This window comes from Lontra canadensis, unplaced genomic scaffold (assembly GCF_010015895.1).
Source record: "Lontra canadensis isolate GAN:19392208 unplaced genomic scaffold, GSC_riverotter_1.0 scaffold92, whole genome shotgun sequence".
NCBI lineage: Eukaryota > Metazoa > Chordata > Mammalia > Carnivora > Mustelidae > Lontra > Lontra canadensis.
The window spans coordinates 6819119-6842503 of NW_022631086.1; the positions used below are offsets into that span (position 1 = coordinate 6819119).

General features: G+C 54.2%; 1 protein-coding gene across 2 annotated transcripts in view; it reads left to right on the forward strand.

Annotated features, from left to right (window-relative positions):
- The window catches only part of SYNJ2 (synaptojanin 2), a 94738-nt gene that overhangs the window by 18911 nt on the left and 52442 nt on the right, over positions 1-23385 (forward strand). For both annotated transcript variants that reach the window (XM_032836443.1, XM_032836444.1), the window contains exons 2-4: positions 7998-8084; positions 15951-16221; positions 20605-20830. In XM_032836443.1, the coding sequence (XP_032692334.1) occupies positions 7998-8084; positions 15951-16221; positions 20605-20830 (584 nt within the window). The remainder of the gene's footprint in view (positions 1-7997; positions 8085-15950; positions 16222-20604; positions 20831-23385) is intronic.

Genomic DNA, 23385 nt, shown 5'->3' on the forward strand with positions numbered 1-23385 from the left:
CTTGGCTTTCATCACGGCTCACAAGCTTCTGTTACAGACCGATGTTTTTGATTTGCACTTGGCTCAGCAACCCTCCTGCGCCTTCCTCCAACCGCCCCAGGAAAAATCATTGTCTTTCGGAAGAGCGGCTTTGGCTCTAAGCTGATGACTTTGGAAGGAACAGCCATAAGCCAGTCTGAACAGAACTCTCGAAGGACACGCTGACCTTGATCCGGCTGAGGCTGTCCTCTCCAAAGCCTGAAACACGAGGACAGGGTTTAATATCCTGAGCGAGAATATGCAGCTGCAAGTGGTACCTCGGTCTTGGGCTGTCTGCGGCGTTAAATTGACCTACTTGTGTTTGTGACATGTGGGCTGGGCTTCCCCAGAATTTCCCAATGGCGTGTTATTGTGGATTAGATTATGAAAGAAAGAAACATGTGAGGGGCGCCTGGGTGGCTCAGTGGGTTAAGCCGCTGCCTTCGGCTCAGGTCATGATCTCAGGGTCCTGGGATTGAGTCCCACATCGGGCTCTCTGCTCAGCAGGGAACCTGCTTCCCTCTCTCTCTCTCTCTCTCTGCCTGCCTCTCCGTCTACTTGTGATCCTCTCTCTGTCAAATAAATAAATAAAATCTTAAAAAAAAAAAAAAAAGAAAGAAACATGTGTGGTTGGTTTGATGACTGACTCGGACTGGCTGTGTGCGGCCCGGGAACACGGCCTGCGTGGCCTGGGTTTTAAGAAGCAGAGCACGCTCGGGCTCCACGCGTGACTCACTCCTGGTGACACCAGCCCCACCCGCGGGACAGCAGACCAAGTTCACCCTGCTTTAGGGCAAGCCACCCTCTCCCTGGCAGCCTAAGTGGCGGCTGTTTCTCTTCCACTCCCTTGGCGCACTGGTCCTGGGGGTGGGATGTGTGTCCCCTAGGCCCCTCTTTGCCACCTCCGGACCCTCCTTCCTTTCTTCATAAAAGCACTCAACTCTGAATCGCCTAATGGGATCTTCCAAGGTCATCCAAACTTCTAGACTGTCAGGAGCCCACTGGGGATTTAGGACGGGAGCCATAGCTCACTGGCAGGGTGGTGTGGGGCATTCCCCGGAACATTGACCCAGCCGTCAGGAGACCCCAGGCCCATTTCTCTCACTGGGTGTGCACGCCAGGGCTTTGCAAGCAAGGCTCACCCAGAGGGTCCAGTGTCAGGTGGTGAACTTCCAGGGTCCCCTCAAAGGACAGGCTCGTTTGTTCCAAGAGTGTCCACATGGCCCTGTCATAGTTTTTATAGGTCACCCGTGGTTCCTCGCAGCCCAGTTGCCTTCTACCAGTCAGGACGATTTTGAATCGTAAGCCATGCTGCCTGGTGACATGGGTAACTGACATCAGGTCACCAGGGACACAGGACTGGATGCTAACCCAAGGTCACTTCTCTTGCAGGCTCTGTTAACCCTTTGCCCACACACCCCGGGGACCCTGTCACCCGTTGCCCTGTGTTGGGATTATCTGGTGATTTTACCTTGTTTTCTGCCAATGTCGCTGATGCGGAGGCTTGCCCTCATTTTTGGTACCTTCTGTCATTATGGTGAGCCTCCTGAAGCCCTTGGCCTTGGGCTCCCTGACCTCTCCCCGTGGGCTCCTGTTCCTCTTTGCTTGATCCTGCTCACTTGGTAATACCACCAGTGAGATCCTCTCCTCTTTGCCTGAGTCCTTCTTTGTGTAGCTGGAAGTTTCCAGAAACCCACTGCCATGCTGATAGGGATCATTACCACTTCATGACCCCTAAGTGCAGGGGTGGTCCTGCAGTGACTGTCCCTGTGGGTTCTTCCCACCTTCCCGCCTTCCGGCTCTGCCTCTCCCCCACCTCCTCCTCTTCCTCGCTCTTAGCTGATGGACTTGCATCTCGCCGCACCAAAGCCCTGAAGATTTGGGGGGGGACGTCTGCATACTGCCTGCGCCCCAGCGGCCTGCCCACCCCCTTCCCGCCACTGTCTGTTCCCACTGTCTGCTCCCGCGTCTCCTGGCAACTGTTGGACTGATGGACTGTTTTTGAGGGTGGTCCCCACTTAGACATTGGATTCCACTGACCTCCGGGGCCTCCCTCCAGCAGCTCCCCCTCTCCTAGTACATCGGTTTTTACTGTCCCAGAGTGTTTCCACCAGCACATGTGTGTGGGTGCACACACACATGCACATGCAAATATGCACATGCACATGCGTGCAAACATGTATGCACACAGAGAGACATGCATACATGCATATATACACACAGACACATACACATGTGCAATATACACATACATGTGCATGCATGTGTGCACACATATATGCACACGTGCACATGCGTATATACACATGTGTATGTGTGCACATAGCTGCATATACGTACACAGACATATACCTGCTTACACAGACATACACATATACACATACATGTACATACACACGTGCACATAAATATATACATGCATTCATGCACATACACATACTCACACACATGGACATACACACATGCATGAACACACACGCGCGCACACACACACACACAGAGTTCCTTGAAGAACTGTCTGTTTCTCCCTCTGCAGTCAGCTGCCTGCCCCTCCACTCCACCGACCCTGCTCCTTGCTGGGCCCCAGTGCCTAACTGGAAGGACGGACACTCTGTCCTCATGTTACGGAAGAGAGAGCAGCCCCTGAACTTGCTGCCCCCTCCCGCCTCCTTCAAACACTCTCTTTAACCTCCAGGACGCCACGCTTCTGGTTTTCCTTACGTCCTCTGGGGGCATTTCTCTTCGTTTTCCTTCATTTTTGAAAAAGCTGTTTCCAGTACTCACTTCCCAGGTGATCCCCCTCCAATCTCCAGATTTTAAATACCTTCTGTTTGCCGGGACCCTGTTGGCACCTCTGGCTGGACTTCTCTGCCGGACTCCAGGCTGGTACAGCGCCGCCCTCGATGTCTGTGCCGGGCTGCCCGTGGGCACCACAGGCTCATCCTGAGTTCCTGATGCTCCATCCAGGCCTGGCCCGTCATTTTCTGCCCTCCCGGTGCCGGCTGCTCCAGGCCTCCCGCTGTCCAGGAGGAAGACTTGGCCTCATCCTTGAACCCTGTCTTTCTCTCATATCCCACATCGAGTCTGTCCACAAATCCTTTTGGTCTGACCTTCCAAATATATGCAGATAACTTGTGATGTTAAGGAATTATGGTCAAGTTTTTTTTAGGTAGGATCATCGTATTGTGGCTATATTTTTATTTTATTTTATTTTAAATATTTTTATTTATTCATTTATTTGACAGAGAAAGAGAGAGAGCACAAGCAGGAGGAGTGGCAGGCAGAAGGAGAGGGAGAAGCAGGCTCCCCGCTGAGCACGGAGCCTGCTGTAGGACTCCGTCCCAGGACGCTGGGATCATGACCTGAGCCAAAGGTCACCAACTTTGAGCCACCCAGGAGGCCTGTGGTTATTTTTTAAAAAGGAGCCTTTATCTTTGAAAGAGTCTTACAGTTTACATTTCTTTACATGCTAAGAAGGTTGGAATTTCCTCACGGTAATCTAGGGCAATGATTTTCACTTGGAGGACTCATTAAAACATATTTCTATGTCTGGAGGCCAGAGGTTCTGACTTCGTAGGCTGCACTGGACCCGATCATTTATATTTCTAATGCAGGTTGATGCCTATTATCTGAGGCCCACATTGAGACCCACTGAGGGAAGGTAGAGGAGAGTGGTGGGGAGTCTGAGTGAGCAGGGGTGCGGGAGAGCTGATAGCAGGGGAGTCGGTGAGACGTGGAAGTGTGGGTCCATAGTGTTGTTCTAGTACTCTGCTTTTCTCTGGAAATGTCTGTAGTAAAAAAGTGTGTGTGTGTGTGTGTGTGTGTGTGTGTGTCCGGAATGACTATTTCTCACCACCTCCCCTGTTACCACCTTGGCCCAAGCTAGAGTCATCTCTTGCCTGGATTGTTGTAGGGGTCTCCTTATTTTCCCTTTGACCCCGTGGGATCTGTTTTCAACAGAGTGGCCAGAACTATCCCCAAAACCCTGCAATAAATCCCTGTCACTCAGAGTGAAACCCCGGGACTTTCTATGACCTACAAAGCTCTCTACAACGTGATCTCCACTCTGTTTTCTCTGTCAGTCACGGAGCTCCTTGCTGGTCCTTAGATATGTCAGGAATGCTTCTGCCTCAGGACCTTTACACATGATCTCCTGAGCCTATAGTGCCCTCTTCCCACCACCAAGCTTCAGCTTTCCCTGTCATTTCCTTCAAGCCTGTGTTTGAAGGTCGCACTTGCAGTGAGGTCTTCTTAGACCACAGTATGTAAAATTTCACAGACACACACACACACACACACACACACACCCCCCACACTTCACACCCCTTTCCCTGATCACTTTTTCTCCTTGGCTCCTCTCACTGTCTGTATCGTGCTTATTGGTCTTGTCTATTCCCCTTGGCAGGAAGCTTGCACGGTCGGTACCTGGCACTGAGTAGGGCCCGCTGCTCCGCCTCTGTGGCTGGGCCTTGGCCATGCCATGCTGTGCCCGGCTCCCACTACCTCCCGACTTGGCCTCCGCTGTCATCTCACATCCATTCACGACACACGTTCCTTCTTTGCCACTGCCGAACGCCTGCCTTGGCCAGCTCTGCTGAAGACGGGTTTTTGTCGGTTCGGTTCACCTCTGTATTTGCGCCTGGGACAGTGGCAGCCGTGGCGGGCTCTCAGCACGCGCTCGCTGGGCACATGGCTGCATCCCAGGGGCGAGAGATGGATGAGGAAGAGGGTGGGAGAGCAAATGAGGGGACTTTCCCTAAAGGTTGGAAATCAGTGGCCAGTGGGAGGGGAAGCAAAGGCATTCTAACATGGAAAACCTACAAGAAATGCAACAAAAGTGTGAGAGACAGGAATAGTCTATTTTCGGAACATTAAGGAAGGGACGACAGAAGTTGCAAATGGGCAGGCCGAATGCAGTCTGCAGAGGTGTGTGCTCAGCCCACACGATGCTTAAAATAAATTTGGATTGGTTGCCAACGCTGAAAAATCAGGAGTGTCCTATTTCTCTCGAAAAACTGGAGAATCTCACTGGCACCGGACTGGCCTGGGACTGCCCCTCGGTCCCCCATCAGAGGGGGTGTGTGTCCTCGGGTCAGCTGTGCCCCCTCCAGCAGCTTCAATCATTCGTCATCTACCTGGTGCTTGGGGACATTCCATCTGCGAGCTCCCTTCTGAAGAGCAAAATGGATTTCTTCTTCCTTCAAACCTAACTGAGGAGGTATCGTTGTTTGGGGCAAGCAGGGGTGTCGGGTGACTGGGAACAGGCTGCTCGAGAGGCCAGGAGGAGGCAGGGAAGGACCGTCCCCTGGAGCCTGCAGGGGGGGTTGGGCCCTGCAGATACCCACTGCAGACTTCTGGCCTTCCGCCGTATGACATGGTCGCATGCTGTTTGAGGCCAGTAAGGTGGCGACTTGCTGGGGACCCCCATGTGTCTGGCAGAAGGGGTTTCCATTTGGAAAGCGGTCAGTCACAGGCTTCGAGGGGGACCTGGCGGCCCTGGGGCGTTGTGTTGGTTTGTCTGCTATATAAGAGGACGAAGAGCCTTTCGTTGCTCGTATTGGTCCCATGTTCCTGGTGACAGGCTGGGACACGTGCACTTGTCACCTGTCACCCATCAGGGCAAGTGGCCAGTTGCGTTTCCAGAACTTCTCCTCGTGGGCACGTTCCCACCTCGGAGGCATGGGTCAGACCACATCACTTCAGCAAGTCGTGCAGAGGTAAAGGGACACACCAAATCCTCCTTGTTGACATGAGAACAGGCTGATGCTGAGGCTTACAGATTCTGTGTGAGGACTTTTGTAAAGCTCCGAGGGTTGGAATATATATTTCTGGGGTCAGAATCATTCTCGTGCTTTATCAGCTCGTGTCCTGAGAGGAGGGCCGCGATCCTGCTTCTGCTGCACGGGTGCCGGGTGCCACTGCGCTGGCCATGCCTGCAGGTCCACGGGGGTGGAATTTCACAGGGTTTAGCTGTCCTCGATCAGGGCGTGGGCCCATTACCCCGAGGGCTCTGTAGGCAGAGGACACTGCGCCTGGCCCTCAGCAATGGGCTTGCCACCGCCTCTGGAGAGGCCGGGAGGATGTTGTTCCTCTCGGCCAGGAGCAGATGCAGGGAACGGAGAGGCTACCTCGCCCCCCTCACCCATCATCCACATGGGAGCAGGAAGCCTGTGGCCTCTGAGAAATGAGGGCCCTTAAGAGGTTGGCAGCCTAGTCCTCAGCCCCTGTGACACCTTGCATGGCAAAAGGGACTTTGCAGATTTGATTAAGCTAAGGGCCTTGACATGGGGCGATTGTCCTGGGTTACCTGGGTGGGCCCAGCACACTCACAAGGGCCCTTCAAAGGAGGAAGAGGGGGGCGCCTGGGTGGCTCAGTCGGTTAAGCGTCTGCCTTCAGCTCAGGTCATGATCTCAGGGTCCTGGGATCGAGCCCCGTGTGGGGCTCTCTGCTCAGTGGGGAGTCTGCTTCTTCCTCTCCTGCCCCATGCCCCACTCATTCTCTCTCTCTCTCTCAAATAAATAAATAAAATTTAAAAAAAAAAAAAAGAGGGAGGAGGGGAACAGGAAAAGGAAAGGGAAAGAGAAGTAAAAGTTGGAGGAGAGAACCGAGTGTGGCTGTTGCCGGCTTTGAAAAGGGGGTGGGCAGGGGCCAGGAGCCCGGGAGCACCGCCGGCTCGAGATGCTGGGAAATGCCAGGAAACAGGTTCTTTCCCAGAGTTTCCAGAGGAATGCAATCCTGCCGACACTGATTTTAACCCAGTAAAACCCAGTCTGGAGACTTCTGACCTGCACAGTGGGCAGCTCACAGACACGTGCTGTTCTGAGCTGGGGGGGTCTGGTCATTTGTTACCACAGCAGCAGCAGGAAGACCCAGGAGGGACGCGCCTCGCGGCCGCTCCTTCTCTGGGCCTGGTGGAGGGAGTGGTTGGGATGGTCCCCCGAGTCCTTCTCATTGTTAGCATTAGGTTACTAGGCCCCTCTGCCCCCCTCCTCCTTTGCCATTCTGACAAAAACTGTGGCTCCAAGCCCCATAAAAAAAATAGTCCGAAAACTTGTGCACGGTGGTAGGGGTGATACAGACCCCCCCAGATGCTCCCCTGGGAAGCTGCAGCGTCTGCTGGGCCTTCCTCTGTCCCGGGATGAGGAGCCCATGCGGACGCAGAGGGACTGCTTTCCCAGGGAACCTCGCTAACGGGGTCTGCCAGGCCCTCATCCGGGGACTCATCCAGGTTCCCGTTTCATTCGCTGCGTATGGAAACATTCTTCAGAGGAAGGGTCCAAGGGCTTGCCGCCCGCCATCAGTGCCAGATGGGTCTCTGGTGTCCTTGAAGGTCAAGGGCTCCCGGCTCCAAAGGGTCCTTCCCTCTGTCAGGTCAGCTTTCTTCTTTTGCTTCCTCCCGAGGCTCTGTCTTGTCCTGGGCACTGGAAAAGGACAAGGACAAGGGCTCTGCTCTGGCAGCGTGCCGGGGGGATGCCCCGGGCCCAGGCCCAGAGTACCTGGGGCACGTGGGCCTTCTGCACAGCCTCCCTGTCTGTTACTCAGCAGGTCCCCGCGGGCAGGTGGATGCTCGCAGGATGAGCCTGCAGGGGACCTTATTTAGGAAGGACGGTCCTTCCCACTGGGTCACGATGACTCGCTCCTGTTCCTGAGCCTGCGGACAGGGCTGGGCCCCAGGCACCTGTTCCTGGCTCGAACCCCAGCACCTCCTCACAGCCAGCCGGGGACTCTCCTCACCCTCCCCTCCCCACCCCCCAGGGAGCTGTGGGCGCTCCCAGAGAGCAAGCTGTTTGTGGGAAGGTCTAAATGTGCAGCTCGGTGATTCGCTAGTCCTAAAACCTCCACACGCATCACTTGAGGCCGAGCTATTGTCTCTGCGTTTTCTTTTCCCAGTGGGTGGGGACCCAGATGGGAAGGCAGCTGTGAATGAACTCGACCGGAGACCCAGGCTGATGTTGTCTGTGATGTGTTTCTCTCCCAGCTCCGGAAGAGAAGGAGGTCATTAAAGGCCAGTATGGGAAGCTCACGGACGCTTACGGCTGCTTGGGGGAACTCAGGTTAAGATCTGGTAAGTACCCGTTCAGACAGGACAGCAGCTGTCAGAGCGTCTCCTCCTGCATGCGTTTGGAAGGACTGTCGGGTTTAGACATTTTATTTTATCATCTTTTAAACTGTGTCTGTATTTGCCTGTGCCCGCTGCTCCGTGCCGGGGAGGAGGTGAACGCAGCCTGATTCTCACATGTCTGTGCCGGTGGCGGAGGAGGGTGTGTGCGAAGGATGCTTCAGACCCTTCATGGTCTGCCCTCCAGGACCTGAGTTTTTCCAAAGTCGGGTGTGGGGGGGTCCCCCCAGGGGGCTGTTTGTTGTTGACAAGGGCTCTGTATCTAGAAGGTGTGGATGCAGGGAGTCCAAAACCCCGGACTCGGCGGGGTGGCTTGAAGAAGAGCAGGGACTGGGCGTGCGTGTTAGCGAGGAGAGAAGAGCCCCCAGCCCCTGGGGGCCATCGGATGCTGGCGGTGGGGGGCTGGGGAGAGGAAAGGAAAGTGCATCTGGAAAATGGGCTGCGTAGTCTGACTTTGGAAAAGGCTGAGAACTCCCAGGAACCAGCGGGCATCCTTGTCCGTGTGAGAACCTCGGGGCTGAGCTGTCAGCTGGGCTGTTACTGGAGGTCGCAGCCTTCCCCTGCATTGTCACCTCTGTGCCCGGACCTCACTTTGGGGTCTGCAGCCACCGTGTCCCTCCTCCTCTCTCAGCCACCTCATTTATGCTGGCCCCACCCACTGGTCTCCAGGGATGTTTGGGGCCCGGGCCAGAGCACAGGTGACATCTCTTCTTCTCAGTCCTGCACCCCAGAATGAGAATGGCTGGGAGTGGATCAGATTGGGGCACACGGCTTCCCCCGAGCTGAGCATGTTCCCCCGTGTCCCACAGCAGCTGCGTTCACAGACGGGGAATTTTTTTTAAGGCGACAGAATGGCACGTTGTCTGTCATTACTTTTCTGGGTCTTTTCTTTCGGGGATGGGTTCTCCTGATCTCTGAGTCCACCAGTCATTTTCAAATCGTGTGTAGGGAAAGCGCTCAGTAGTCCCACGACAACATGCATGCCTCCGATGTCTGTTTTGTTCCTCGGGGCTAGATATGTGTTAACTTATTATTATTTATTTAGTTATTTAGTTATTTAGTCCTAAAAATAAGCCAATATGATGTTGCCTCTTTTCCACTATTCCCAGTAATGGAAACAGGCTCAGAGGGTTAAAGTGATTGCCTTGGGTAAGAAGCGTAGCTGGGCTTCAAACCCAGACGGAGTTGCCTCCAAACACTTGGCTTTTTCCCTGAAAACGTGCTGCCCAACCCAGGTTTTCTGTGGGACTTTTCCCCTTAGTGATTTTAGTGAGGTCACAAAAAAGTCCGGTGGCCCTGGCCTCCGCGACGGTGATGTGAGGGCGCAGCTAACCTTCCATGGCGCACGTGCCGGGCACTGTTTTAATGCAGTCACGCTGTTCCTGTCCTGCTTTACCCAGACAGAGAAGCTCGGAAAACTTAAGTGCTGTTTTTTTTTTGTCTCTTCTGTGACTTTTTTTTTTTTTTTTTTTTACATATTAGAGCGTCTTGGCTCTTAGGATGTGTTAACCGTTGTTGACATTTTACAGTTATAACCGGCAGTGGTTTTCCGCTACATGAATCAGTGATCCGGTTTGCATCTGACCCAGACCTGGATTTTGCGCAGGGCTGTAACTTGGCCAAGGTCAGGCAGTTCTCCAGGGGTGACCTGGGTTTTAAACATGTGCCTTCTGGACCCGGGGGCTGTTGTCAACCACCTGGGGCTGTTGTCAACCACCTGGGGCTGTTGTCAACCAACCGGGCTGTTCTGTCTTGAAAGGGGGCAGAGAAGGTTGAACTTCCAAGGTCAGAAGGAGCAGTACCTTTCCTTCATCCCAGAGGAGGGCGTCTTTTCCCTGGACTATGATTTGAGATCGGCTACAGGGAGTCGCTCTCAACAGCCCCCCACTCTGAATCCTGGCTACACTTCTTGCATGAGGCGATGACTTTAACCTTGAGAAATATTGTCAGAGTGGGCCAGGGTGTCTGTGGGGCTCCTGGCCCAGGATCTGGGCAGGCTTCCGTGGAATCACCCCAGGGCAAGGAGGTGGAGAGAGAAGACCACCTGCTGGGGAGATCACCATCTTGCCCTTGGCCTGAGGCAAGGCCCTGCTCCCTTCCTGCCGCCTGTGCTCCCCACCTGGCCCTCCCCCAGGAGTGAGTGAGCAGAGCCCCTGGGGGCTTAGCATGAAGGTCGCTCAGGTCCCCCCCCCCCCCCCCCCCCGTTCTCCTGTCCTCTGTCCTCTGAGTACCCCCAGCCCTTCCTGCCAGAGTTGCCCTCCCAGGTGGGCTGCCAAAGCAAGAGCAAGAGGGTAAGAATGACTTCCGAGTTTTGGAATGTCAGCGTTCTTTGGCGTGTTCTCAACACATTCCTGAAAGGGCCCTGGGATATCTTTAGGATAGATGGAAGGATTGGGCGTTATTGTCCAGTTTTTTAAATCCCCTTGGGTTTCCTGAAGGAAACCGTGGCTTTAATTTGATTTTCTTTTCCTCCTGCAAGTCCCCAGTCCAGAGCTCTCCTGTTTTCTTCTCATCTGTTGAGGGTGTTGGGCAGTGCAGAGTGAAATCCCAGTTTGGGGTTGCCACTGAGACAACCAGCCCAAGCTGGAGATGGGCCTCCCTTTTGACTGACTTTTTTAGGCCGAGGGTCTCTGTACAAAATAAGAGACTTCCTCTCAGGCTTATAACAGGGGGCAAGTTGTTGAATTTCAATCTGCCTCAGTGAAGATAACTTTTTTCTGTTAGAAACTAAGAAATGTGCACAAAAAATGCTAAAAGCTTTATTCCAGGTTTCTAGGTTTTCATGGAGATCTTAAGTCCCTCCTTCCTCCCAGAAATGCCAGCAGGAAGGGGGTGGAGCCCCCACAATTAGCCGGGGAGTCAGGCTTCCTGATGTAGACATGATACAAAGCAAAGAAAGTGAGAGTATAGCAGCTGAAAGAATTTATCCCAACGATTACAGGATTTAACTCCCTTTTAACCTAAGCTCTCACAGCCTCCCTGTTTCATAGCCTCGAGGGTTGAATACAGTGAGGTCTTTAACGAGCTCTGGAGTTGTGCAGTGCACAGCCTGTGAAGCCCTACCGGACAGCCCTCCCAGATTCTAGTTCCAGCTTCACAACACACTCACCTTCTGTACTTATTCATCTCTCTAGGACTGTAGTCTGCAAAACCAGGAAAACTGCCTCACCTCTGTATTACATAATTCCTAAGAGATTTATAGGGGAGAGTAAACCTGGTTTGGAAATGGGTACCGAGGGGGAGGGAGCTGGTATGCAGAAGGGTCCCTCTGGGAGAAGCAGGTGCGGGATAGAGGTCAGGGCACTGAGTCCTGGTGGGTGGTTAGCCTGCATAGGCTAGCGGAGGGCTCACTGCTGGACGGTCACTACAAAAGACAAAGTCTCTGGGGAGGGAAATGGGATCGTCTTTAGTCTGGAGATTTGGGGTACACAGTGTTCTCTGGAAAGTCTTAAAACGATACGGCCTTTATCAGTCTTAGAATCATTCATGACCTACGTCCAATGCCGTGCTGGTGAATATTGGACGTCCAGCTCTCTGGGGGAAAAAAGCCCTGAAGGAAGCGTCTGCCAATTTCCATGGTGCGACTAACCCACCCTGGTGGATTTCGGGCTACAGAGCGGGGCTGGGGAAGGGGGGGCGGGCGAAAGCTCCCAGCTCACACACACGTGCCACCTGCACGTTCCAGAAAGGGAAGGTGAAAGAGGTCCTTGCGCCCCGTGGCATGCAGACGCAGGGTATTTAGAACTCACGCTGGTTGGTACTGGGGGAGCCTTGGGGACCCCCACTCCACGAGTGGGCAGGCCTAGAGCTCCTGAGTCCTGTGTCTACTGCTTTAAAGTGTGAGAGGGCCCTGTATAAGCAGGAGAGAGTAGGGGTCTGTCGGCAACCTCAGGGTGGCGATTGGCACGAACCTGGCCGGGGAGTGAACTCCAAGGCTGAGCCAACGGAGAAATGCAGACGCAGGGGAAGCAGGAGGCTCAGAGGCCAGAACACACCCGGCATTGTCCCCGCACAAACAGCATTGTGTCTGCCCATGACTCACCGTGCTCCCAGCGCCAGCCCTTCCCAGCCAGATGACAGTGGCCTCAGCGAGACAAGGCAGGGACCTGGTCGCTGCCGGCTCGCTGCCAGGCTCAGGGGCCTAGGGACAGCCGGGCCTTGGAGTTGGGTTTTAAAGGCAGCTCCCTCGAGGGCGAGCATTTCTGAATCAGCATGGAGGTCTCTGAGGTTTTTGTGCAGGTGGCAAAATACAGAGACGATAAAAATGTACCATTGTAACCAAGTTAAAGTGGACAGTTCAGGGGCACTGAGGACATTTCCATTGTTGTACCCCCGTCTGTCTCTAGAAGTTTTTTCATCTTCTCAAACTGAAACCCTGGCACTCCTAGACAGTACGTGGTGGGGTGGTTGCCTCCCGCTTCTGCACCCTGCTTGCTCGGCCCGCAAGACTCACCTGGAGCGTGGGCCTCCTGCCATCTGGAGGGGTGTATTTGTCCCTGTGTGTGTATGTGATCCCTTCTGGCTCTGTTGTACCTTTGGGCCCGTGACCTGTTGCTTGTCCTCCCGGTCACCTCTCCCTGACTGTGGCCAGCGACCTCTGACCCAGGCGTGCTCTCTGCTAATAAATACTATTTACCCGTGGATGTGCAGATCCAGAGGTCCCATCCACCTTCCCAACAAGTCTCGGTTTTTTACGTTAAATTACTCTTTAGCAAAGCACTTTGTTTATATTGTTTGACTCAAAATCATTGCAGTGATGGCGCAAGTCCGAGTCTTCTAAACACGTCCAGTGTCGGGATCAGATTGCTGCCCGGTATGGTCAAGAGACACAGAAGCACAAAATATGACATTAGGATGCAACTCCGGGGGGCGTGGAATGGAAAGACAAGGGAAATCCCATCTGTTAAAGAACTGATTCATGCCTCCCCTGATTAAAGCAGGATCTAGATCCCACTGGATCCTGGTGAAGAGGCCCACAACGGTTTTATTGTCACGCATCAATGTTTAGCATATGCTATAAAATGTATTATTCACAGCCATTTAATCTAATAATGAAAACTCATGGTGTCCAGTGAGTGAATGGCACATTAGTCAGCCACACCCCTTGTGGGACAGTAAGCCAGCAGGACTGGAGGCCCCCAGACCTGGGAGCCCAAGGGAGCCGGGGAGGGGAGACCCATGTGTGCATTGTGGGTCCAATGGCAGACTAGCCGTGCCTCGGGTGGACGATGTGGCTTCTGCCTGGGGACAGTCCCTCACATGTGAAATGGCAGCCTTGTCAGGCACATGGGCTGTCCTTCAGCAAGGATCTAGGTAAAGAGTGCCAGATCTGGAAGCAGACTTAGCCTGAGTCACTTGCCCAGGTGGTAGAGCCCAAAAGTGGATTCCAATCCCAGCTGCCCCACTCTGTTACCTTGGGCAGGCTTCTTAACCTCTCTGTGCCTCCATCTGCCTCTCTGTGAAATGGGACTAAAAGTGGTGCCTCCTCCCCGGCCCCCCATGGGCTTGTCCAGAGGAAGTTCAAGGAACAACACCTAGTGCCCAGGGAGTGCCAGAACCGAGAGTCCTCTGTTATCATAGTGCTTGTTCCAGTGCACTCCTGTGGTGGCTTTTCTTAAATTCACCTGTGCCCTCTCCTGAGCCCCTCATCCTGAGCTCCAATTCTCATTTATTTTAAGAGCCTTTTCCTGCCTGCTGCAGCCACCCCTTCATACCTCCCCCTGGCCACTGCCCTGCACAGGAAATGCCTACTGTCTTCAAAGCCACCTGGGACTCTTGCCAGGGACTTGGTCCCCCCACGCAGAGGCTGTTGAGGAAGTACTGCTCGAAATCCACTTCACAGCTTGGCTGGAGAGACATAGTTTTCTGTGCTTCTCCTGGACCCCACTCTCTACAGAATCCCTTCTCAGGCTCGTAGCCTAGACCGCAGGGGCTGTCCCCTGGCCACGCCTCTGAACGGTCTTGAACTCTGCTTTCCCTGCACTGAGCACATGGAAAGAGGCAGAAGAGACGCCTGGGCACGGGTTCTAGCACAGGTTATGGGAACATTTGTGTTTGTGAGGCTGTAATTCGAGGACATCCAGCCCACTTTAACCCCACCTGTCGCCCAGAAGTGATACTTATCCTGCTTAGGAAACCCAAGCCCCCCACCCCCTATCGCTGTCCACAGCATAGCTGCCTTATTCTTATGTTGCTTTAAAGTAGTTTCCTGGTAACTGGCCTGGGGAGGTGGGATGGGAGCTGATAAGGTCGCTCTGTGGTCCCCCCAGCAGGCATGCTAGGAGTGGTGACACAGGATGAAGGCATCTTTAAGAAAAATCCAGGCATGTCCTGGCCCCGAGCAGCACCCTTCCTCCTACCAGGTGTGAGGAGGGAGTAGGGGGACAGAATGAGCACTGGGACTTAAGGATCTTTTATCAGAATGTCTGAAACATTGGTCATCATGGGCCCAGACAATGATCTCTGACCACTGGGAGTAGACCTTGCTGGCTACAGGTCCTTTAAATCTTAGCGGGTGGGAAGACTGTCCTCTGGACCAGAACCACACCAGCCCCCCAGAGGCCAGCTGGTCATCCCAGTGACTGGGCCTCTCCTGAAACGGGGCAGGGGCACTGTCCCCGCTGTCTCCAGAGCAGAGCCTTGCCACGCACCCCTGGCTCCCACAGCATGTGCTTGTCTGCCCTGTGCAGTGAGGGGTGCAGAAGACAAGGCAGGTTTGATGGGGTCCCTGGAGAGGTTCCCTCGTGCTCCTGGCAGCCTGGTGGGCAGTGGTATGGGGGATCATTTCACGGGGGAGTGGGGAGGCCTGAGCCGCCCTCTCCCTGGGTAATGTAGGAAGTATTCGTCTGTCGGCCGTGTGCCGTGCTGGGATATTACAATGAAACGGGGTCCTGCCCCAAAGAAACCCCAACCTACTGGGAATACATCTGGGAACAAGCTTGTTAGCTTTGCATATATGAGGACTAACAGGGATGCTGTTGGCCTGTGGCAGGGGGCGGGGGGGCACACAGCCATGTCTTGGGAGAGCAGGGCAGGCTCCCTGAAGGGCGGAGAGGAGTTCTCCTGGAAAGGAGGGACTGAGCTAGGGTGGCCCTAATGATCCCTGGAAAGGTTTGTGACTCTTCTGGGAAGTGGAGACGGGGAAGGCGAGTGGGGAAGACCTTGATGGGCAGAATGTGGTAGGGTTTCCCGGGCAGAGATGGCATCTTGGGCAAAGGCTCAGGGGTGTGAGGGCATAAGGCATATTTGAGGAGCCGCGGGACCATGGGTGTCCATAGGTGGGGAGGGATGGGTGGTCGGCCTGGAAGGAGTTCCCCTTTCAGTCCTGGGGGAGGTGGGAGCTGTGGAAGGATTTAAGCAGAGAGGGAGGTCTTCCATCAGGCATCTTCGAGAGGCTACTCCAGGGACTGAGCTTGGAGGACTGACCCCACTGGGGGGCCCTGAGCCAGGTGATGCCTGAGGCTTCGTGGAGATGGCGGATTTGCAAGGCTTTGGGGGGCAGAAAGGGGGAGAGGCTGTGGGTCCATGAAGGCTCCAGGCCAGAGACCCTCAGGCTGGTGGGCAGCAGAATGGCCTGACTGCTTGTTCCAGCCCAGGTGGCTGGCCCCTGGCCCCGCCCCACTGGATGGGACCAAAAATTCACATTTCCAGTAGGCTGCCAGGTGGTGGCGCTGCTGGCCAGAGGCGACCCTCTGAGAACCAGGCTTCAGGCTCTAGTGGGTTGCAGTGGCCACGCCTGCTTGCCCCGGCACCCCTGGCGCCCTGGCGCCCACCCATTGTGGTCCTAAGCCCCCTTGTCTATTTCCCTTCCAGGTGGTGCTTCCCAGAGCTTCCTGGTTTTGGTGACAGGCTGCACATCTGTGGGCAGAATTCCAGAGGCTGAAATCTACAAAATCACGGCCACCGACTTTTACCCTCTACAGGAGGAGGTCAAGGAGGAGGACCGCCTCGTAGCCTTGAGGAAAATCCTCAACTCGGGGGTCTTCTACTTCTCATGGCCCAATGATGGGTCCAGCTTTGACCTCACCGTCCGAGCGCAGAAGCAGGGCCATGACAGCGACGAGTGGGGGAGCTCCTTCTTTTGGTGAGAGCCCTGGGTCATCACCTACCCCCCCCCCCCCGCCCCCATCCCCCTTGGATCACATCCAGGGTGGGCTCTGATTGGCACTTGCATCCTTGCTTTCTGCTTTACATCATCCCCAGGATCCTGGGGCACCTCTGAGAGCCCAGTCGCTCTCAACACAGTGAGAAGAAAGCTAAGCCCCCATCCGCACCCCTGGGCTCAGGGAAGGTGTCCAAAGCAGTCTAATGTAGATTTAGAAAAGAAACTATCCATGAGTAAAGAACATAAGAGCGTACACCCACTGGGTGCTTCCTAAGTGCCGGGCCATGCTCAGTGCCCCTGTGGTCCTCTCAGAGATCTGGGTTACCCTCTGGTGCACACACATTTATCACAAATGCTTATATACGGTGTTCCTATTCTAGTAACTTCCTTGCTGGTAATAACTCGGAATCCTGGGATGCCTCATGGGTGGCTCAGTGAGTTAAGCGTGCCTTCAGCTCGGGTCATGATCCCAAGGTCCTGGGATCAAGTTCCGCATCAGGCTCCCTGGGAGCCTGCTTCTTCCTCTCCCTCTGCCACTCCCCCGCTTGTGCTTGCTCTTTCTTTCTCTGACAAATAAATAAAATCTTAAAAAAAAAAAAAAAAACAACTCAAAATCCTCACAGTAACGTATGAGGTAGGGTCTGTTTGTTATGCCCATTTTACAGATAAGGAGACTGAGGCTTGAACAAGTGAGGAAATTCGAACCCAGGCATTCTGGCTCCAGATCCTATACTGTTAGTCACCAGGCCAAACCAGCTCTTCCAGCAATGGGGAAACTGCCAAGTCAGCCTTCGAAGGTACCAAGCAGTCATGTGGTAACACATACCTGAGGCCCAGACCAAGGCGCCTGGATTTCTGTATGTTTAGGGTTACTCGGGTGTTTCTCCACAGGCATAGCTAGGTGTGGCTGACTGTATAAATATGTAAATTATCTATGGCTCTTTCCGGATCCTGGGGGTCATGACCCTGGTAAGTCCTAGAAGGTAGGGCTGGTGCAATGATCTCCGTGGACCAGTGCCAGGCCTAGGTAGTCAACCGCTGTACCCTTCGGATTTGCCAGGAGACAGGTGAGAAGTGAGTCAGAAGCCAGTGGGACGAGCTGTAGAAATTGCTCCGATATGCCTCATATCCTGAATGTTCTTAGAATTCCAGGGCTGGCCCTTTGGAGCCACCCCAGTTTCCCAGCCATAATTTATGCCTGCCTCCCTCCCTTTGCCCAAACCCAGGAACTTGGAGGTCTCTTTCAATGCATAAATGTTTTTTTTCCCCCCTTGGTGCTTTGGGCCCCCCACCGCTGCCTGACCTCTGCCTGGAGAAAGAGGCTTCACCATATCCTGCTGCAGGCCTTGGCACTCCTCACCACCAGGCCCTCTTGGACCGTCTGGTTTTGTTGAGTTCTTGGGGCCATCCTGTGCTCAAACTTGAAAATACCCATGAGTGTCCCGCTATGCTTGTTCCAACGCAGATTATGACTCAGCTAGTCTGGGCCCCGGGACCCAGACTCAGCATTTCCAGCCAGGTGATGATGGTGGCCCCTGTCCTGGGGTTGGAGGATCCTTCTCTGAGAAACAGGTCCAGGCGATGGTGTTTCTGGGAATCACTAAGTCCATTTTGCAGGGACGAGCTGGTACCCCTGAGGGTCCAGGAAGTGAGGGAGGCGAAGGCTGGGGATTTGGAGGGCTGTCTGTGCTAAGGACATGGGGCCACCTCCAACAGGGACTGACGGGCAAGGAGAGGTCTCAGAGGCTGTGACGTTTCTTGGCAACATCATAGGACGGTAGGAGATGCTCAGGGAACCAGGTGGCCCTGGTGTCAGGCCTTCTGCCAGCTCTGCGGCTGGAGACGTGGGGTCCACAGAGAGCAGCGGGTAGGGCGCAGATCACGAGGTGGAGGCTGGGACCAGGCGGGGTGGGGGGTGGTGGCTGGGGAAGGGGCCAGACTGTATCTTGAGCTGAGAGGAAGCGGCTGTCTGGAGGGTGCCAGGTCACTGAGCGTGGTGTTTGGGCGGTGCCCACGGAGCTGACCGCAGCTGAGTCAGCCCCGACCCAGCAGTCACAGGCTTGATTGCCCGAAGCCCATTCAGGGTGCTGCGTTCCGGGTCTGGACGCACATCTGGAGTCAGATGGGATCCACATGGAACGTGGCTGGTGAATAAGGGGTGCAGGGTGCTGGGAAGTTCTTTTTCCAGTCTGGTGATGGACCGCTCCGAGAACTGCTTCCCAGTGGAATGCAAGCCTGGGAGGAGACTCACAGTGGTTTTCCTTTGTAGATCTGGGTCTCTTCCTCTGAGGACAAGAGCCAGGCCAGTGTGGCTATAAACAGGGACTCAGAGCTGCAATATTTAGCAAAAGGCTCCCTTGCCTGACCCCTGGTGACTGATGGCGGCCATAGCTGTGTGGCTGGAAGATTGGAATATTCTGGAGGCCTTGCTTTGATGCCATATGCAGATTTAATTTGTTACTAAGGCTGGTTCGTCATCTGAATTTTAGAGAGTGACTCAGAAGAAGAGAACGTGTGTTTGTGAAGGAGTAACTCCATCATCATCATTTTTCCAGCGGACAAACACAGTGGCTAGGAGAGCTCAGAAGGGGCCCCACGTGGCTGCTCCCTGAGGGGTGGGGTTTCTCGGTGTCCTACTCACGGTGGTGGGGGGCTGGCCTGAGACCTCGGGCGCCTCACCGCTTGGAGAAGCCACCTGAGACACCGCAGAGCTCACAGGGCCCTTCTGGAGAAATGAGAGAAGGCTGCTATCTGGGAAGAAGGCTCTCGGGCAGGGCAGGAACCGCGCTGCCTTTTTTAAACAAATAGGGCATTGTGATCTAGATTTGCTTAGCACCCCGTGGGAAAGAGCGTTCTGGGAAGGTTCCTGCCTCCTTGGGAGAGGCTGAGAGGCCTCGGAGGGTGCCGCTTGGGTCTCCTGAGAGGCCCGAACAGACCTTGGCCTGGAGTATTGGGGGTCCTGGGACCCCTCCAAGGCCTCTCTTCTCAGAGTGGCCGCTGGGGCTGAGTAAGGTCAAGCGGGAGTTGGGGAAGCTGAGTGAGGGCAAGAGGGGGCAGTGGCTCTCCCAGGTGCGGCGGGTACTTGTGGGGCCTTCCGTGAGGGAGGAGGTGGGCCTAGGGCTGGCGGGACCGATGACGAGCACAGGCTCTCAGCTCCTCGCTGCCGTTTAGTGGCTCCCAGACCTTGGGCAAGTCCTTCACGTCTCTGTGCCTCAGTTTCTTTATCTGTAGGATGGGCTGAATGATAATACCTTTCACGTAGGGCCTTTGGAGGATGAAGTGACTTAATTCATCCCAAAGCACTCAGAATGGTTCTCGGTGCACTTGGTAAATGTTGGCTTTTATTCCCATCCTTATCATCATGGACACCAGGGGTCCCCAGACCCCCAGAACAATCCGCCCGATATGGGGACAAAATACTAGAACTTGTGTTGCTCTTATTTTCATCTTAATCTTTTTTTTTTTTTAAGACTTTATTTATTTGACAGAGACACAGCAAAAGGGGGAGTGGGAGAGGGAGAAGCAGGCTCTCCACAGAGCAGGGAGCCCTGTGCAGGGCTCAATCCCATGACCCTGGGATCATGACCTGAGCCGAAGGCAGACGCTTAATGACTGAGCCACCCAGGTGCCCCCATCTTATCCTTTTCTTAAAAAATATTTCACTTACATGAGAGAGAGAGCCCAAGCAAGGGGGAAGGTCGGAGGGAGAAGCAGACTACACACTGAGCAAGAAGCCCAAGGCAGGCTCTATGGCCATACTCCGGGATGACGACTTGAGCCAAAGGCAGATGCTTAGCTGACCGAGCCACGCAGGCGCGGCTCCTCTCATCCTTTCTTACTTATTTTGATTCGCTTCCTAGTGCTCTCTCTGGGATAGGCTGCACCTCATGGGATATGTATGTCATTTAAATAAGCATCCATATATTTAGTGATTATTTTTATCATTTATTATTTACTTACAAGCCTATGATTAAATTTGTTTACTGATGGGCTTTCTGATTTAAAAGTGGGGAGGGCGGGGGTCTGGAGGAAGGCTCCTCCCATGTTCCCCGGAAGGTGGGGGTGGATCGCGCTCTGCTCAGGGACTTTCCATACGCCGACACTGACACCTGCGGTGGCTTAGGGAAGGAGTCCCGGGTTGATACTGCTTGGTCTCCGCTGCCCTGCAGCTTGTGGGGCGGTGGTCCCACAAGCTCAGGAACTTCCCGGCCCCGCATCCCGAGCACCCAGGTCACCGGGAGCGCCTTCACCCCATCCCTGGCCGGAGAGCCGGCCGTGCACCTGCCCCTCCCCCACTCGCTTGGGCGCGGTGTTAACCCAGAGGATGCGTGACCCTAGTCGCTGTGGGGCTCCGTTTCTCAGGAACCAGCTGCTGCACGTGCCCCTGAGGAAGCACCAGGTGAGCTGCTGCGACTGGCTGCTGAAGGTCATCTGCGGCGTGGTGTCCATCCGCACCGTGTACGCCTCGCACAAGCAAGCCAAGGTCTGCCTCGTGTCCCGCATCAGCTGCGAGCGCGCCGGCGCTCGCTTCCACACCCGCGGCGTGAACGACGATGGCCACGTGTCCAACTTCGTGGAGACTGAGCAGGTCAGTGCCCGGGCCGGTCGGTGGAGCCCGGTAGCTCGGAGGGGACCCAGCGGTGCACATGCGTTTCCGTTTGGGGCAGAAGAGGTCCGGGCATGTTGGAGGTCGTCTCTGGTCACTGTGGTTTCTTCCTCTGATTGGAGAACAGAGCGTCACTGGAGCTCTGCCTCTACCTGTGGCCTCAGGTTTGCCTGGGCTGGCTTTCTCGATCCACTTTTGCTGGGCTAAAACTGATCCCCAAGGTATATCCAGCTATGAGGAAGCAGGAATTCTTGCCATGGTCATAAAGGGTGGTGGTTATTTGAGAGGACAGGTGAGGGATGAACCCGCAGGCTTGGAAAGTTTTCTTGAGACAAAAAGTAAATCAATAAAACAAGGATGAGAGGAGAAACCATTTTTTATCCTAAATCAGCCCGAGCCTGTCAGCACCTGGGAGTTGCGAAATTGGCATGTTGGAAGGCACTTGGTTTCAGCTTCCATGAATATAACCATCTGCTTAATTTTGCACTGATTTTTACCCCCTAGATTCTGTTCTCATTCCCAGAGATGCTATCTTACATTGGTTTTTGGTTTTCGTTTTTTTTTTTGGTTTTTTTTTTTTTTCTCTCTAGGTTGAAAATCTGTAGGGTAGGGCCGCCTTGTAGACTAACAGGTGGAATAAATTGTAGGAAAGGCAAGCCCCGTGAAAGGCACAGGTGTCCCATGGCTGCGGGTGTCACACGGCAAAGAGCCCGTGTTTATTGCATCTGCTCCTTCCTGCAGCTGTGAGAGGTGGCGTCTACCAGGCCTTGAGCCAGTTTAATTCAGCACAGATCTGAGCACCTGCTTTCTGTGCTAGAGCCACCGCCAGCTTGGGCTTACGGTGAGGAGGTCCTCTTGGAGTCGGATGCTAAGTAGGAGGACTTTGGAATGGGAGCTTTCAGGTGATGGGCAGGGGCACTTGCTTGCCTGTGACTTCTGTTCATTCTCTGCTCTCCTGGGTATAAATAATATCTGGTTTAAAATGTCAGGAAAAAATGTGGCCCCGAGATGGAGGGCATTTTCTTTTTTTCTTGTTCATGTCTGCGCCATGAAGAGTACTTCCTATTCTTTGCACGGCCTCACCTGCCTTAGCACCGTCCTGTCCCCATGCTTATCCTTGCGTGATGAGGTTCTGAGTCAGGGCATTCAACAGAACTTTATTATTTCTCATCTGTCAGGGGCTGAGCACTGTGTCGGGAACCAGGGGGCAGCGGTGCAAAGCCTATCTGTACAGATCAAAATATCCGTGCCCCCGAACCTAGTAACTGAGCCAGATGGAAGAGGGTTTCACTGGTGGCACTGGAGCTTGGCCCCAGCCTTGCTCTCCATCTGGCTTTTCAGTAGATAGTCCCTTGTATACTCTTCTTCTTCTTCTTTTTTTTTTTTTGGTGCTCTCCAGAGTTGTGAGTTTTAACCACATTTTTTAAAAATTGGGGTCTCATCTATTGTATCTTAACAAGTAAGTCATTGGAAAAGCACCTGCCCTCCTTTTGGGCGTTTTAACCCTGTAGATGTCGGCTGCTAAAACAAAGTGCCACGGACAGGGCTTAAAAGAACCAGAATTTATTGTCTCATGATTCTGGAGGCCAAGGTCCGAAATCCGGGTGTTGGTGGGACCATGCTCCCTCTGAAGCCCCTAGAGGAGGATCCTTCCTGTCTCTTCCAGCCCTGGGGGGGGGGGCCCTCGTTACAGCCCTCCTCTCTCTGCCTCACCTCCATGTGGTGGCCCTCTCCCCTTTAACGAGGAGGCCCGCCCTGTCCAGTATGTCCCATCTTAACTGCTTCTGCAGTAATGGTCTCCAAGTAAGGTCACATTCCAAGGTGCTAGGGGTTAGGACTTCAACATCTCTTCTGGGGGCACATAGTTGAGCCATAAAGACATCAGTGTTAAGGGATCGTACTTTTAATGCAGTACATTCAGCTTTATGGAAAATGTCGATACTGTACTGCTGTTCTCATTTTTCGACGGACCAGGGCTGGGAACGTTGCTCTGGTTATTTCATCTACGAGGACCTGGTGACTGGCATTTGTCCCATGGGCCTGATTGCTTGGGTTCAGAGACGGGGACCTTGTTGCCTTGATGCCGGCTCGGCAAGGCCTTAGAGACACCTCAGGCCTGCCCTCTGGCTCCTGGAGCTCACAGCCCCATGATTTAAATGGCCACCACCTGCCTCCCTTCTCAGGATGGAGGAGGGATTTCCTGGTTCACGCAGGCTTTCTGGTCTTCCTGCTCTGTTTTTTTTTCTCCAATTTCCTCTTCCGGACTCTGGATCAGGCAGAGGTTGCCTTGATGAAACCCTCAACCCTGCCTTGCTCCAGAGGCCGTGGGCAAGCCGACAGGCAGCCGGATACCCCCACCCTCTGCTTCCCCAGAGATGGGCGGTGATTGTGGACCTTCTCTGGGACCGGCATGGCTCCTTGGGCCCGTGGTGATTCTGTTTTTATGGGATGTGTAATGGGGCAAGGGGGTCATGGTGGCTTTGCACCCAAAGTTCTTTGTGGGGCTACTCCCAGCAGACCCGGTGCTCTCCCAGGAT